The sequence below is a fragment of the Corvus hawaiiensis genome, chromosome 14, assembly GCF_020740725.1.
Source record: "Corvus hawaiiensis isolate bCorHaw1 chromosome 14, bCorHaw1.pri.cur, whole genome shotgun sequence".
NCBI classification, from domain to species: domain Eukaryota; kingdom Metazoa; phylum Chordata; class Aves; order Passeriformes; family Corvidae; genus Corvus; species Corvus hawaiiensis.
This window is the reverse complement of record NC_063226.1, coordinates 7944226-7960657: the sequence shown is the minus strand read 5'-3', so window position 1 is coordinate 7960657 and position 16432 is coordinate 7944226. Positions and strand designations below refer to the sequence as shown.

Sequence of the window (16432 nt, the reverse complement as noted above, 5' to 3'; positions counted from 1 at the left end):
CATGGAAGCGACATACGGGAGGGTGGAGTGTATATACATTTTGTTTGTTTGGTTGGTTTTATGTAACCATGGCAACATGTGGTGGATTTGGGGGCGTGGCAGGAATCACAGCAACAAGCCATGTGACATCGTCATGAAGGACACATCGGGGCGCAGCATGCAATCACAGTGCAAAGCAAGACAGCGTTGGGAAAAAAAATAAACAAGAGAGAAGGGGAAAAGCCAATTACAATTATAATTAAGGAAAAAACCAAAACATTCTCAACACTTAGTACATTTATAAGCAGAACAATGATGTATTAGACTCCGAGGGCCAAATTTCCAAAGGGGGGAGAGGATGGGTGTGCTAGCAAAAGCCCATGTCAGCTCGCACCCGTGGGGAGTTAGACACAGCCAGTGCACGTTCCTTTGGGTGGGGACATTTTGGCAAGCGCACCCTCCCGCCCGCCTGGGAAAGCTTGTCCCCTTCCCTCCCCACCCCGTCCCCGCCAGCAACCAGAGGTACATGATGCACTTCGCAGCAGCTGCCGCAGTCCTGTCACCAGGTCTTCTTGCCTCTCTCTAGCAGGGACAATGTTTCGGCATGGGACAGAGCTGGAGGCATGGCAAACGAGCGGCTGGCAGACTGAGCTCTCTCTGTACAAATTCAGCATGCTTCCTTTCCACCCTAATTCTATGTGATTTGGCAAAACTCCCCTCTTGCGGGGTGGGGGGGATGAAGAGGGGATGGGACAGAGAGGGAAAAATACACAAATGCATCTGAACAGCTACAATTTGCAGGAAGAGCATCCAAAAGAACAACACGGCAGCAGAGAGCTTTGGCAGCCTCCTGAAGCTGTGCGTCCCACAGAGCACGGTGCTGGAAGGGATGCTCTGGTGCACACATGGGCATTCCCCAAACCCGAGAGGGTTTTGCGGGGCCGAGAAGTCCACAGGAAGGCCCAGCCATCCTCACAAACATGTGGTGGGGAAGCAGACTTGCCTTCCCCTCCACCCCAGCAGCCACGGCCAGCCCCAGCATGGAAGGAGCGTGTGGCTGTGGCTGTGGCTGTGCACACTCTGGCCATGAGATGTTGGAACGTGTGGGTTGGGGTTTCCTACAGGCAGAGCTGTATTTGAGGGACTCGGCTCCTTATTATGCAAGCGATGTGTCCTCCCTGCTCTATAGAGATAGGCAGGCTCAAGAGCAGAGTGTTTAGCCATTCATGCCAGAGCTTCCAGACCTGCTCTTGGAAAGCCTTGCACCCTCCCCAGGGCTCCTGCTTCTCTCCCTCTGACTAATGCAGGCACACACCTGGATGCTGGTAGTCTTGCATAACCTTGGCTAGAGGATGAAAGTTCAGCTTTCACCCACCCTGCTGTGCTCAGCAGCTGTAGACAGAGGGGAAGGTCCTCAAAGGCCTGCAGAGGTTTCAGTAAGACCCAGATGCTGAGCCTGAACAGAGTGGATCCCTGCAGCACTAATGAGCACATACTCAGACCCACTGCCTCCCTGCATCCCACGTATATCTGCAGTGGTAACTCCCTATGATCTCCTGTACCTGCACACCTAACACTGCCCTACAGAGATGACTCTCCAGCCAGTCCATGGTCCAAATCCTGCTTCTCTCACTGTACAAGCAGCACCCTGCTCTGGCAGGGGGGCTGACCCCAGATGTGTTCCTCCTTAGCACCTTTGTTAAACCAATCTCCTAAAATATCCTCAGAAGAACAACTAAAAATCCAAACTTAAGTCTGCCTGTTGCTTGATACAAAATAAAACAAAATAAGCCAACAGGATCCTCCCATTGCTATTTCCTTGTGTTAGATGACAATGACTTAAATAGGTTGTAAAGACATTTAAGTGACAGATTCTTGTCTCTGAAGCAGAACTAAATAGGGGTGGAAACACATCACCTTGGATTCTCTTATTATAAGTCACATGAAACACTGCACTGCACAGAAATTAAAGGAATACAACCATTTAAGCCTCAAAGAAGACAGCAGATAGACAATCACACCACTCAACCACCCAGGTTCTCACTGATGCATACTAACTTGCAATCTCTTTCAGATTAGGAAAAATTGAGAAGTTTGTGTAGAAAAACCTACCAACGCTTGCAGTGGGTGTCATGCACAGAACTGACCCTGCACACCATGCATGGAAGCGTGGAAAGATGAACAAAAGGGATATTTCATTAGTGAAGCTTCAGTGTTAGATATCACTTTAACTAAAAAGCAGGTATTCTCCTTGCAGCATTCAATATTTAAGCACATGCAAACAAATTCTGCATATTGGTAGACAAATAGTTTAAACTCAGTTTTAAGAGATCATAGCAAACCAAATTAATTCTTTAATTCTTGAGTAGTAGAGAATAAACTCCTCCCACCTTGGTATTATATGACACGATTAATCCCAGAAATCTGGGTTGTTTGGGATTTCTTGGGTATTGGGTATGCTGATTTCTTTCTGATCATGTCAGCAGAAAAAACACTGCCCTTAGAAGAACATCACACTCATGTTAAAACTGACTTTCCAAAAGCAATTTACTCCCACAAGCAGGGACTGGGATTCAAAGTCTCTAGTTTAAGCTGAAAGAGGCATTTATTTTTCTGGACTTGAAAAAATTGCAGTGGTGATGCTGTTTTCAAGAGACAGCCTGACTCCCCCTGCCATGGCAACCCATGATGTTGATCTCTCAACAACTGAACAGGAGATACTAAGAAAAGCAACAGCTCCCTTCCCCTCCCCACGGTGAGGGCTGCAATGTGCCACCTCTCTGCTTTGCTTTCCTGAGCGCTGCCAAGGCCGAGCCCAGATCTGGAGTCTGATGTGTAACAAATTCATCACAGATCCATCCTCTGACTGGAAATTTGCTGCTCTGCCCAGCATTAATGTCTTCAGAAAAGAGCAGATGACAGTAAGCAGCCCTGTTATGCATCAGCCCTGCAGTAATTTCACTGCCATAAGACCAGCACCACAGCACAGCAAGTACAGCTGGGTACAGCTGATTTATGGTATTCCATCAGAAATGCATGTCCTTATGTCAACTTTGGCAACTGCGACCTTGAGGAAGAGAAGTGTGTAGCCAGCTGGGGGACCTGGCATTCCCCAAAGTGCTTCCTGTTTTCTGTTTTGTGCTTCCTGAAGAAGTATTTCACTTGGCATCTGACAGAACTATTGTAAGGTCAGCTCAGCCCAGCCCCTCCAACACTTTGCAGAGCACAAGGTAACAGGCTACGACTCCACCTCTCCACATGAGAATCCACTTCCCTGGAAGAACATCTTGGCAGCTGCTGAGTTCTAAGTGCTTCCAAGGGCTGTCATAACAGAAAGGCCACATAAGCACAGGGTTTAGGTCCCCGTTCCCTGGACCCACACTCCACCTGAGAAAGTTTGCTCTCAGGACAGGATTGTCTCTAAAGCTTTTCCCCCGACCCCAAAGAACAACAGGGCCACAGTGCAGGTTCACTGTGTGTTCACCTCCAGGGGTCAGCCCAGAGAAACACTTGGTGTATTTTTGGAAACATCATCTGACAAGTAAATACAGCATTAAACATTAAAAACACTGGGCATTAATTTTCTTATGATGCTCTGAACGATAATAATGATACTAAAACACGAGGTATCAACCCTGGAATAGTCCTAATTCAGCCACTTATAATACTTTCCACTCTAAGCAGGTTTTGGTTTTCATTTGACTGCAGTTAATTTGCCAGTCAGAAGTCAGTCACATCTGCCACATTAATATTTCCAGTCCTATAAGAATTACTGAACTGTATCTTTCAATTTAACTCTGAGACCTTAAAGGTACAATAAAAGCTGGGAGTTAAATTGCTTTTAAAAATCTTAGGGTATTGTACTGGTCAAAAGAAAGAGGGAAATATATGCCTTAAAAGAGGATTATATAATCTGTATTTACTAAAGACTAACCTTTCCCTCTATAAACATCACAGCTGCTGCAATATGTAGGTCAGTAAGATACAAGCTCAGGAAGGTGCCTACAGGCTCAAGAGAGCATGCATAGAGGTCCATAAGACACTTTAACATGAGTCCATAAGACGGCTACGCAAGAGTCAAAGAATTAATTTGGGATTAACCAGTTGAACCATAAGGAGAAAAACAGAAAATGTGAATTCAAGAAACATGAAGACATTTTTCTTAGTTTGACTGCTTTAAAAAAACCCCAAACCACACAAAAAGGGCTAAGAAGGATCTTTACATGTGAAAAGCTCTAAACTGTAGTAGGTGAAGGGAAAAAAGTCAAACAACAAATGTTAATTTTTCATCCATTTTTAACATGAACCTACACACCAATACTCTTTTGCTAAGGACTCTTACAAAACTGCTCATTAGCTGAACACCAAGGTCACAAAATAAACCATGATGGTGGGGAAAGCGAGGAGACACTTACCTGTAGGGATGAATGTAGGCTGTTGCAACTGCATGTTGGCTAGAGCCTGTTGGTAGTGGAAAACGCTTGGGTTAAAGACTGTGGTGGCACCATTGTTTTTTTCAAGTGCTGGCCTCTTTGGTAAAGGTTGAAGTGCACCAGGCGGCAGGGCCTGTGGATAAGGAGTCATTAAAGACACGTGGAGTAAATGAAGGGGCCCAGATGTAGGTCAAGCATGCAATAAATAATAGGGGGTCTTGGCTGCAAATCACCTGCAACTGTATCAACTTAGCAAGACAGGAAAGAGAAGAGCAGCTAAGTCACAGTACAAGTAGAAGCAATAGCTTCACTAGGTAAGCAGTTAATAAATGCACCAGGAGGAAGGACAGAGTCCAGAAGGAGGAGGGATGCTAAGGAGCTTTTCAGTAGGACTGACTTGGGTACAGAGGGAGAAAAAAGCACAGGGAAAAGGAAAGGGAGAGGTGATCACCTGGACAGGATGCTACAAAGAGCAGTTGCAGGCAACAAGCATTAAAAACCCCCAAACAAACAGGAAAAATATAGTAGATGACTATTTAAAACCCATGAAGATTAGCATAAGCAACAAATGCCATGGAAAAAAAAGGGATGCTTGCCTCTGGTTCAACACCTGCCTACATGTATGTGTGCATGTGTGGAAGCGTGCACACTGTGCAGCCAACCCATGTGTCCAGATGGTAAAGCTATAGCTGTTGTCAATTACACACATAACATTACATTCACAGTAAAAAGCATTTCCATTTGTTAGTAGAGAGGCTGAGCAACATGGTCAAGACCAGGCCTGATTCTCCACTGCTCACACCAGAGGCACAGCCCACCAGCAGATTTGGACCAGCTCCCACTTTACAGAAGGTGGCCTCCATCAGTCAAATACTGCTCACTTGTTATTAACAGTGGAAAAAGCCATTGACAAATGCCTTCTTTTCATTCTATCACACCACGGGCTTCTTCCAGGCCGTCAAACCTGTTTCATGATCAGACTTGGTAAAAAGCATTAACCCAACTCAGGAACTTTTCTCAGTGAGTTACTCATCATTCACCCAAGCATGTCTCAACAGCAAAGCAGTATGTCAGGTTCTTTAGAGACAGGAATGTTTCTAATGATTTACAGGTTTTCATTGTACCCAAGTAAGAAACCACATTTTTTTCTTCACATTGTGATAGAAAAGGGTCCTTTTTAATTATTCCCCACAGTCCTCTTCCATGTAACACTCCCATTGACATCAATGAGATTTAAGCACGTGGAAGTCATGCAGAAGCAGGTAATTTCTGACTAGTTGTTAGTCTGTATCATGTAGCAAAGCAATGGCTGAAAAACAGGGTTATCACTCCTACTTTTATTTTAATAGGTCACAAATGAATAGTAGGTAACGGAGAAGGTTTGGCTAATGAAGGGTTAAAGCTACAAACACAGTACTCAGAAGAAAGGATACAAGTAAAGACATTTTAAAGCCTTATGAAGATCAACACACAACAAGAGCTTAAGTGAAAGCTTGCAACAGTTTGTCACTATCTAGAAACAGGTTTTCACTTTAAATTTAATTTGCTATAGGAGACTGCTCATCTGAGAAATGTTAAGCAACATACTTCCAGGCAAAACATTACTCCATCCTATCTCTACTCACATGGTGGCTTTTGGGTGGTTTTAATATTAAAAAAGAAAATTAGAAGAAATTGCATTTGCAAAACTGCCCACAGACATGCACACATCCTTTGCCTATGCTAGCAGGCATCCATTCTCAGCATTAGGATATAATCTTCCCAGATTTCTTCTGGCTCCTACCAAAAGACAGCAGTCAGATGGGACAATATTCTCAGACACAAACACCAAAATCTTTTACTTAAGATCCATATTTTAGGATGATGTACCAGTTTTCACTTCTAAGTAAGCTTTCATTGGTATCTGTATTAAATCTGCCTGTATCTACAACTCATCTGTTTAATGATGGCTATATGAATGTTCCTCCAGGCATGGGGCAGATCTGCAGCTTACAGAGTCTGGAGTAGTTTCATGTACATCACAGAGGTTTTACAGCTTTACAGTGACTGAAGAACTTGCTACTTAAATTAATGCCCCTTATGGTATCCAATTGCTAAATAATCCTTTTCAGACACTTCCAAAATCTGCCTCAGAAGAAGAATTTACTAATTACAGCAAAGCAACTGTGCCAGGCACATAATGGACTTTTGACTCCCTGCTTCTTGGCCAAAGGCTGTTGCCACCCCAAACCCCAAAATGGTAGTGCCAAAAGCAGAACAGCTGAAGGCTTTTGAGACCTTGCTGTGATGTCCCGGCACTTCCTAGGACAATTCCCAAGACCAGCACTGCAGTCAGAGGGAGCATACAGACACCAGCAGGCCACAGGGATGTCAAGACACATCAGACTATCCCATTACTTCTCCAGCATCACCCTCCCTACTAACCTGCTATAGCCCCTTGGGAGCAAGGGAAAGAAAGGGGCTATAGCAGCCTCACTGTTGCTCCCTCAACAGCACCCAGCTGGAGAAACACAAATAAATGCAGTATTTCCAGAGTGTTCTAAAGAAACAAGCACTCTGCAGCAGCTGCTGTGCCATCTGAAGTCCAGCTCTCCCATGTGGGCTCTGTGGGCACAGGAGCCAGGAACCCATCTTGATCTGCTTCTGGTTTGACACAGCCCTGTGGGTCACCCCTCCACCCCAGCAGCTGGAGGAGTGTTCACACAGGATCCATGAAGATGTGCTCCTGCTGTTGCCAACCGATCTTATTTTAGATACTAAGGTGCAGGAGGGCCCAGGGACACAGAAGGATCTGGCTTCAGCCCTTCTCCAGCCCTTGTGCAGAGGTAAGAGCCTCAGGCCAGGAGCACACTCACTGAAAGGCATCTATAATGCCTTAAAGACGCATCTAAAATTGCACATGATGAAGCTGGGCTAATACAGGTTCTGCACCCGGATCTGGCAGGGTCACAGGATCACACAAATGTGTCTCATTTGACATGGGCTACAATTTTTGTATCACTCAAGACCTGCAGGAATTGTAGCAGCTCTAGGGGATACATTATTTTTTTCTCCCACTATGTCCTGGTTCTGAAGGAATCCCACAAGCAGAATATACAACAAGCAATGGAGACTCCTCACCACCAAATTCTGTAGCCAGTGTCTCCCCACTGCAGCAAAGGAATTAGACTAAACCCTTGTAGCAAAGAACTTACTTGATGAATTTACCTCATGCAGCTGCTTGTGCTTTCCCTCTGGACAAGCTCTGACCACCACAAATACAGCAGCAGCTTTGGACAGTAACTTTTTCTGACTTTATTTTTTTCCCTGTGCGTCTGTGTGCACACATGGGTATGCAACCCTTGCAACAGCATCTGGACATCTTCACCAGTGAAATGGTTAATTCAGTTCAGTATCCATGTGATAGTCCTGCACTGATCCAAATGAACAATTTCCCCTACTAAAATGCCAGGCAGACTCTCATTTTTGGGCTGGGAAAGCCACAGTCCTGCTTGAATGAGCATCTGAACAAAGAGGCTTGTGCCACTTCTCTCCATGGCATGGAAAGCAATTCTTCAGCAAGACTGACAGATAAAAATACACTGCATGCCAAAGTCAGAATTTCCCACGTGCGTGTTAACAAACCTCTCGTTATTTTTCACAAGACAAGAACTGGATTAATTCTTTGCAACAAACAATTTAATTGCACCTCAAAGTTCCCCTTAGATCTCTATCTCCCAGGACCAGATCACACTTTCACTCTTCTGCACTCAGCAAAGAGGGGCTGGGTCTGCTGCCAGGCATGACAAATACAGAATGATCTGAGAGAGGGCACCCATTCCCTGGCAAGCAGCAGAAGCTATGTGAGCAGTGTCCTCTGAAAATCATACATGCTCTTATCACTCATGAATGGTTCAGTAGAGGTGACATATTCCAACAACTGGCTGCAAACCTTTAGATGTGTCAGAGTAGGAAGACTCGGACAAGTAACTTCTCTTGTAGGGTTTGTTCAGTGGGGGAGTACTTATGGGCTCTCCCATTCTCTGCCAGACCGTGTCTCCTCAGAGTGGTGGCTCTTGTAGAGGGCAGCGAGACATTGTGCAGGTCCGCCTGTGCTGGCTTTGTGGCTGTGTCTTTGCCAGCTGAGCAGAAGTGAGAGGCTGCGACATCATTCACAGCGTCATTCCACCACTGCTGGCAGAAGCTGGGCCCTAGCAAGGCTTCCCACTGCTGCTGCCTCAAACTCTGATAAGGAAACCTCTTGACCACTTAAACCCAAAAACAAGTCTTTGGAGAGGAAGGGGAGCAGGTCAGCTTCTCCTTTCTAGCTCTGGGAATGAGAAGCAATATCAGCTTGATGGTTTCACAGCTCCTCTATGTCCACTCTTCCCTCTCCCTGCTATAGCTGGGCAACAGGAGCTTTTTTTTTAGAATGTATTGTATCCCTTATTATTTGGGAAAACGGGAAGGAGTTGTCTTCTATGGAGCCAGGACTGACAGTACTGTGAGGATGGCTTTTGCGTCACTATGAGCATCATAAAGCCAAGTAAAACATATTATTTGAGATTCATAAAACAATCAAAGACAGCTTATATAACGACAGCTTGCAGGCAGAAGCTCGGGGAGAAGATCCCATGCTTAAGACTGAAGCAAAAGGCACCCAGAGGGAGGTCCCTTTGTTGACACTGTCCCACTGGGGAATGAGGGGATGAACCACAGACAGAGCTAGCTGAAGGGACAGCCATCTCCCCAGCTTACCCAACACATGAGCCAAGTCCCACATTGCACCTGCTTCAGTTCCCAGCACAGATCCCTAAGAATGCTATTTAGCCCTCTTCCCTCTAAATCTCAGTTAGGCCCATTACACAGAATATCCTTGTGCAGGGCAGTTACCAGCATGGCACTGCCAGACAAGACTGTGATGTTGGGAATACAAAGAAAAGTTACTGGATCTGTCCCGCAACCACCCAATCCTCTGGCATTTACAGCACCCTGCAGACCTAATGAGCTAAATTCTCTAATTCTCCCTGAAACATTGCATCTTGTGACTCCAAAGTGTTTGGAAAAACAATTCAAAATCCAGAGCTGCCTCCCCACAAGATTATTCACTGTCTCCAAAACACATCCAGGCTTCAGGAGGCAAAGCTCAGATATTAATGGATGGTGTGTGGGGCACAGGATTGGCATGTCTGAATGCACACTGAACATTTCTGGCTGGGATGGGCAGTCTCCCCAGGCACTAACACCACAGAGCAAGAGCCGAAGGCTTTCATGCAGACTAAGATGGTTACATGCAAAGCGAGAAGGTGAAAGGTCCAAGTACCAGGTCAAAGGTTGCCTCGAGCGGTCGCTTCAGTGATCTGACAGCTGGCTGAGTCTTAATTAGCAGGCAGCGAGCACATTGATGGCAATGGGCCGGGGAGGGGGATCAAGCACAGTAACAAAAACAGCAAGCAGAGGTGTGTCAAGAGAAAGCAGCAATTTGGGGAGGCGAAGAGAAAAAAAATTAAAAAGTGAATGCATTATACAAGATATTAAAAAGACGAGGCACGCACAACACGGGGTGGCTGGGTAATTACCTGGCCTAGTGGCAAGTCAGTTATTTTGCCTCAATAAGTTTTAAAAGTAAAGAAATGTCATCACAGGACATGTGCTTTGGAGCTTCATCACATCGGCTGGCACATCTGGGCAGGAGCGCTCAGGTATTAGCACCTGCACAGGGACTGGCACTGGGCTCCAGCCCTCATGCTGCAGCTACACATCATGCAGAGGCCAGCAGAGCACTCATGGAGATAAGAAAGACCACTGGAAAAGGAGGGAGCATCAAGCACATGCTTAAGTGCTGTCCTGGGACTGAGCCTTACCCAGTTCATCCAGTGCTGCACTAACTTCAGTCAAGCAGGAGTGAGTAAAGCTACTACTTGTGTACATCAAGTAACTGCAGGATTGGGTCCCTCAGAAATGCTGAATTTAGATTTGAAGTCATTCCAAATCTGTTTTAGAACGTAGACCCATAGCCTGGCATCTGTTTGTCACTCCAAGAAAATGGAGCACCTTTTTTTCCTTTAATAAAGTCTTACACCTCAACAGGTAGAGTAAATGCATCAAACCTTGAAAAGTCAATGAATAATGTAGGCTGTTTTGGTAGCAGGGGTGATGCAACAAGCCATCAATAAATATTTTAAAGGTTCTAGTTAGCAGCATACAAATAGGGTTAATTACATTTTTAAGAGAAGCCAGCAGGATGAATAAAACATGCCTTGGCTTTGGTTAAGTAGCAGTGTCCTATATAATTAGTGAAAAAATAAAGATTCAATTGTGAAAAACACAAGAGTTTTATTTCAGAAGGTTATTTTTCAACAGACCTGCACTCTTATTTCAACAACAATAAAAACAGTAAGAAAACTAATAAATAAACTCTGCAGGACAAATAAATACTGCAGTATAAATTAATTGTTCAAATTACATTCCAGGTAATATTGATACTACAAGGAGAGCACTTGCTTAATTTCTAGAATTGCCCTGGCTCTGCATTAAATTTCATACTGAATTAAAAGCAACCTCCTTTACTATCTTAAAAAAAAGAAAAAGGTATTTAGAAAAATTTTAGTAGCCTTAATAATAAATCAAAGAGGAGGTAAGAGCTTTTTTAATATTAATTTTTAAAAAAATTAAGAAATCATAGAAGCGATGGAAGGGACTTCTAGAGATCAGCTAGACCAACACCCTGCTCAAAGCAGGGTCAACTACAGCAGCTTGCTTGGGACTCCATTCAGGCAGGTTCTCAGTATCTCCTAGGATGGAGAATCCTGTTGTAGTCTTTGTTCTTTCTTTGGTAAATAAATTTTTATTTATGTTTAAATGGTATGTCCTGAATTTCAATTTGTGTCCATTGCTTCTTGTCTTTTCATTAGGCACCATTGAGAAGAGTTTACCTCCACCTTCTTTACCTCCCACATCAGGAACTTATGTACATGGGTAAGCTCCCCTGGGCCTCTTCTTCCCTCCCCAGCTCTCTCATCTCTGGAATAATAGGTGCCATTGAACCCAACTCAACAGAATGGCAAACATTTATATAAGCTAGGAGTCACCTGGTAAGTCTTCCTTGACTCATGTTCAGAACTGTAGATATAAGTAGTCAGAATTCAACTTAAAATGCAGGTGGGACCATGTCTTCCAGGTCCAAAGCATTAAACAGGTCAGGAAGTCACCCTTGGATTGTGTCTTGTAATTTCACTAAGTCTTGGCAAAGGTATCGGACACAAGTTTGCTAAGCTCAAGCAACTGGTATCACCCGCTTTTTGCAGAGAACAGGCCAGGATCTCCCTGAAAAGGATGTACTATGTATTGAGGAAGCTGAACTGACCCCTATGAGTCAGCCAGGGAAGGCGTTGGGTGCTGCTGCACTTGCATTCATGTCACATCACAATGTCATGTCAGCAAATCACAGGGTTGGGCACCATGTCCCTACCTGGTGAGATGTACTGTGGCACTGAGGGCTTCATGCTGTGGTGAGAATGGAGACAGGATGAAGAGATGGGATGCATCTTGCACATGCTCTCAGCTCTCTAGTCAGCCATTTACAAAGCTCTCTACTTTTCCACAAATGACACATGAAATCTCTTAGCAATGGAAATGTAGCTTGAGAAGAGCTCTACTTACCATTGCAGCTGCAGCTGTCTGGTTCACCTGGTGTTGAGCTGCCTTGATTTTGGCTTGCAGGTGTGCAGGGGGATGAAAGTACTTGCATTTCTCCCTAGAGCATCGACCTTTGATGTAATCCATACAAACTGTAACAGTATTTTCATTTGTGTCTATCATTGCAATATCTATAGGGTGAGCATAGCGGCAATCATTCTCACCACGTGTGCAATTTCCACGCTGAAACTCTCGACAAACCTTAAAAGAAAGTCACGTTGTTGAACAGAACATCAAGTTACTTTTCATTCAGTATTTTCAATACATAGTTCGGTTGGCCACATTAAACCATGCGTATATTCTAAATCCATGCTCATCTGGGGCAACACATATATCAACAGACAGAGGGGCAACTGACGCTACTCACAACTGCTTCAGGGGATGAAAAAACCCACAACGCTAATAAGGCCAATTATCAAATGCAAGCGAAGTACAGAATTTGTGCAGAATGGAAAGTGACTCCAGAAAATCAGTGTCATTTTGACAAAGCTTTTGCAAGTCAGGATTCTTCCCTTGACTTAAATGTTAATAACTCTGCTATTTGTGTCTCACCTGGATTATGTATTTGTTGTGGATCACACTCTTGGGTAGGACATTTAATTCTAAATGTTACATGCTGCTGGCTATTTGCAACAAGTACTTTTTCTTAAACAGGAGGTGCCTCTTTCACATAAATAGTCTCCCTTCCCTTCACAATAAAACCCCGACCCTGGCATTACATGACTGCACATCTGATTACATAGCAATGTGTTTGAAGGTGTTGTCGAAATTACTAGGTGTACTAGGATTTTGCAGATTCTCTTAAGTTATGACCACTGAAGCATCAGAGGCAGAGGAAAAGGTTCCACAAAAAGTCTGCAAGGTTTCTTGTCCAAGGAACTGAGAGAAGATCTTGAATAATATAGCAAGTGCTGTAGCTCATGTACCATTGTGCAGTCAGACTGAGTGTGGGGAAAGATGAGACATCAGCAAGGCAAGATAAAATATATAACACAAAACAATGCGTTTTGAAATTACACCCTTCTCCACTATCTTCCTGTGTTATAATTTACACCTGCAGGGGCCTATGACTTCAGGTCCTCAGCCCTTGTCTCCTGCAGAGTCTCTGCTTAGGGTTTGAAAGACATTTACAACTCCTCCACCACTAAGTCCCAGCATGTCCAGCCAATTGGGGAGGGAGAGATGTCTTTCCAATGCCCCACACTCATCACTCCCGTCAGTGTAATGCTTAAAGCTTTCTGTAAAAGCTCAATAAGCCCAGCTCTACAAAAGGGAAACGTCTGCTAGCTCCAGAACATCTCCCACCCAGTAAAGTGTAAGGGCAGTCCATCTACTTGGGTTTTTTTGGGTCGTTTTTTTTTTTTAAGCATGGAAGACCACATACAAAAAACAATCCTAACCCTGCTCTAATAGCCACTGATATCAGAAGAGTGAGTTTTCCCAAATTTCTGAGGATTTGGGAAAAGGTCCCGCAAGAGCGTCTGCTCTGGCGGAGAGCAGCAGCCCTGCATTAGGAAAGCTGCGAGTTAAACTCTGTACTGTGCTGCATCAGGTCATTTTAGCAGACAGCAACAGTTGGGACCACATGTACTGTTCATCCCTGTCAGCACTACTGTATCAGACGTCCAAATACCTCCAGTTTATCCGTACGCATCAGTTTCTGCCCAGCAGAGCCTCCTGGTACTGTAACAGCAGGATTTCCGGAAACCAGGACAGGAGTATTTGGTAAAAGCTCTGCAGGAACCAAGCCCATCCCAGGAGAAACATGACTCAGGTAGGGACTAAAAGCCATTGTGGGGCTTGTTGCAAGTGATGGAGTCACAGGAAACGTTGTCTGTGTATAGAAAGAGGGAAAACAAAGTATTAGTTAAAAAGCTCTGTCTTGGATTACCCATCAAAGCCTTGCATCACACTTCAATCCTTTTAGACAATTTGATTAGCCACATCAAAATGCTGTGCTCTCCAGTCTATTCATTTATTGCTATTTATTTGCGATCCATTCCCTTCTCCTGACTCACAGATTTGTGACTCATCCTGAATACAAGGCATCTTGATTTGTCAGATCAAAGCATATTGATGATCTTTATAGTTTAATGACACAATTAAGGATTTCATGCCAGCAATTAGGGCAGGCCCAAATGAAACAGACTTCTCATTCCCAAATTAACGTCTCAGCTTCTTTATGCCTACACTGCAATGCTGTACAGAGACTCCAAGGTAAACTGCAGCTTCAGGACCTGGAAGCAGGTAACTCCATTAGCTGCTCTGCTGCATTCACTATCAGCCTGCCCTGAGCTCCATGTTAGCACGGCCAGTGTGCCTCAGGTTAGGCCAAAGGCATCATTCAGTCATGTGAGGTATCTCTACTGCAGTATGCTCGGTGGTCAGGCATCCTGCACATCTGGGGTTGGTTTCAGAGTGCAAACACACTCCAGGCAAAAGCCATTTTGCAGAAAGATCTAAGCCTGCGCTCCATGTGAATGGCAGCAAGAGGACACCAAACTCATTAACGTCACAACGTGCCAAATCCCATGGCTTTGGCAAGAGCAGGCGAGTCTTGGGCTCGGAATAGCAATGATAGCATGTACCAGATGAGATGGCTCAGGTGGACTAGTGCAAGGTCCAAGACCCCACCTGTGCTACAAGGAGCCATGTTCTCCTTGGGACAGAACAACATGTCAAAAAGATCTCAACCACTTTAGGTCCCTACCATTGTGTTAGGCAGGTCCTCTGAGTGCAGCAGAGCTTCAGTGCAGGGGACCAGAGGTGTTTCCCTAACCTGAGCTGCTCCAGCAGAGCTTCTCTGGAAAAGGAGCTGCTGTGCTGGCAGGCAGGTGAGCACAAGGCTCCTAAGCAGATGCTCAGTTTAAAGTCTGTGACTAGCCCCTATAGCCAGGGAGTCTGTGAGGTTTTAAAGCACAAGATCCAAAGTATTCTTGGGAATTAAACCAATTCCAGCTGATGAAAAACTCCATCTGCCCCCACTGAAAATGAAAGCATGCATGGCAGCACACCTGCTCCTATAGCAGGGGCTTGAGCAGCCCCCAAGGAAAGCAGCCTGAAACTTGCAACCATTTTTATTTTCCTTCCTGTCACCTGTTCCACTGTGAACTCTGGGTTTCAGTTAAAGCTACTCACATTGCCAGGTGTCCATGATACCATCCTTGGGAGCTACAGGCTCTACTTGGCAATAAATACAAGTGTGCTTACACAATGGCCTGGGGCAGTTTTTTGGCCACACACATCATTCCCACTTTCTTTCGTTTTGCTACTTCTAAAAGAAACAACATATGGGCAGTGTGTTCCTCAACAGCATCTTCATCCTGGTACTTTCATACTTTGCTTATTGTGATGTGGAAGAAGTTATCCCCCACTAACACCAGCCAACTCTCCTAACCCAGCTTTAGCTCAACAATTCCCTGTCCTATGGTCAGTGACAGCAAGCAGCTCCCAAGCCGATAGGAAAGGGAATCGTTGACAGAATATATCCCATTTTCTCCTCCTCAGTGAGAAGACACAGCTTCCTGCATCAGTGGTGCTGGATGCCTGAAGTGTAGCAGAACCAAATAATTCTCTCTCTGGGAGGGATTTCCAATTTTTCTTCTTGGGAGCCTTAGTCAAACACTGCTTTAACTGTCAGGACACTTTAGCCACTAAAGCCAGAGATCTCCCAATCCACAGCCCTTTATTAAATAATTTTCTCCTCTCTTTCAATTCTCTGTGGCACCCAGACATTTTATACCTTTTGCTGATAAAAAAATCTCTTAAGGATTTTCAAAGCTGTGACTCCCTGAACACTGTAGTGAGAAGGCAGCATCCATTAGACTGTTTTCTTCTGTGTGACTACCAGTAATTACAGTGGTATCTGCTGAACTTCCGTCACCTTTTGCACCATAAATGCTATTTTAAGGAGCTTCTCCAGTCTGGCCAGTCTGCACAGGTTACACGAGGGCCTGACATTTTGTCAGCATTTGTTTTATGCACCCGTAGTAGCCCAAACGTTGAAGTACATATGGCTTGCACAAATGTGTGGGCAAACCTACCCTATATGTTTTTAGCATAATAAAATATAGCTAATATAGCAGAAGAATCCTGACTGAGCAGGTATGGCAAAAACATTGCTCCAAAATTCCAGGAGATCCTTTAAAGAAGGCTTCTCCTGCTTGGGTTCAAACACAACCAGAAGCCAGGCCAAGAACCTCGCTGGTTTCTGAGACAAAGGGAAGATGTTCCTCCCACTGCTGAAGGAGGGATTTGTGCAGACTGGGAATGCTGGGGGCTTGCAACACCACACACTGAGTGAATTCACCTGAAACATTCACTAAGAGATGATACACCAGCCT

At 44.7% G+C, this 16432-nt stretch overlaps 1 protein-coding gene across 11 annotated transcripts in view; it reads right to left on the bottom strand.

Moving 5' to 3' along the window:
- The window catches only part of MBNL3 (muscleblind like splicing regulator 3), a 94653-nt gene that overhangs the window by 10824 nt on the left and 67397 nt on the right, over window positions 1–16432 (bottom strand). For 9 of the 11 annotated variants that reach the window (XR_007206798.1, XR_007206797.1, XM_048318972.1 and 6 more), the window contains 4 exons: window positions 13723–13923; window positions 12054–12290; window positions 4395–4545; window positions 2092–2127 (listed from right to left, as the gene is read on the bottom strand). Coding sequence is in view for 8 of the 11 variants with exons in the window: in XM_048318972.1 (XP_048174929.1) it covers window positions 2092–2127; window positions 4395–4545; window positions 12054–12290; window positions 13723–13923 (625 nt within the window). In the remaining 3 variants the exon portion in view is untranslated. The remainder of the gene's footprint in view (window positions 1–2091; window positions 2128–4394; window positions 4546–12053; window positions 12291–13722; window positions 13924–16432) is intronic. The other 2 variants (XR_007206799.1, XM_048318971.1) reach the window with 1 other exon arrangement.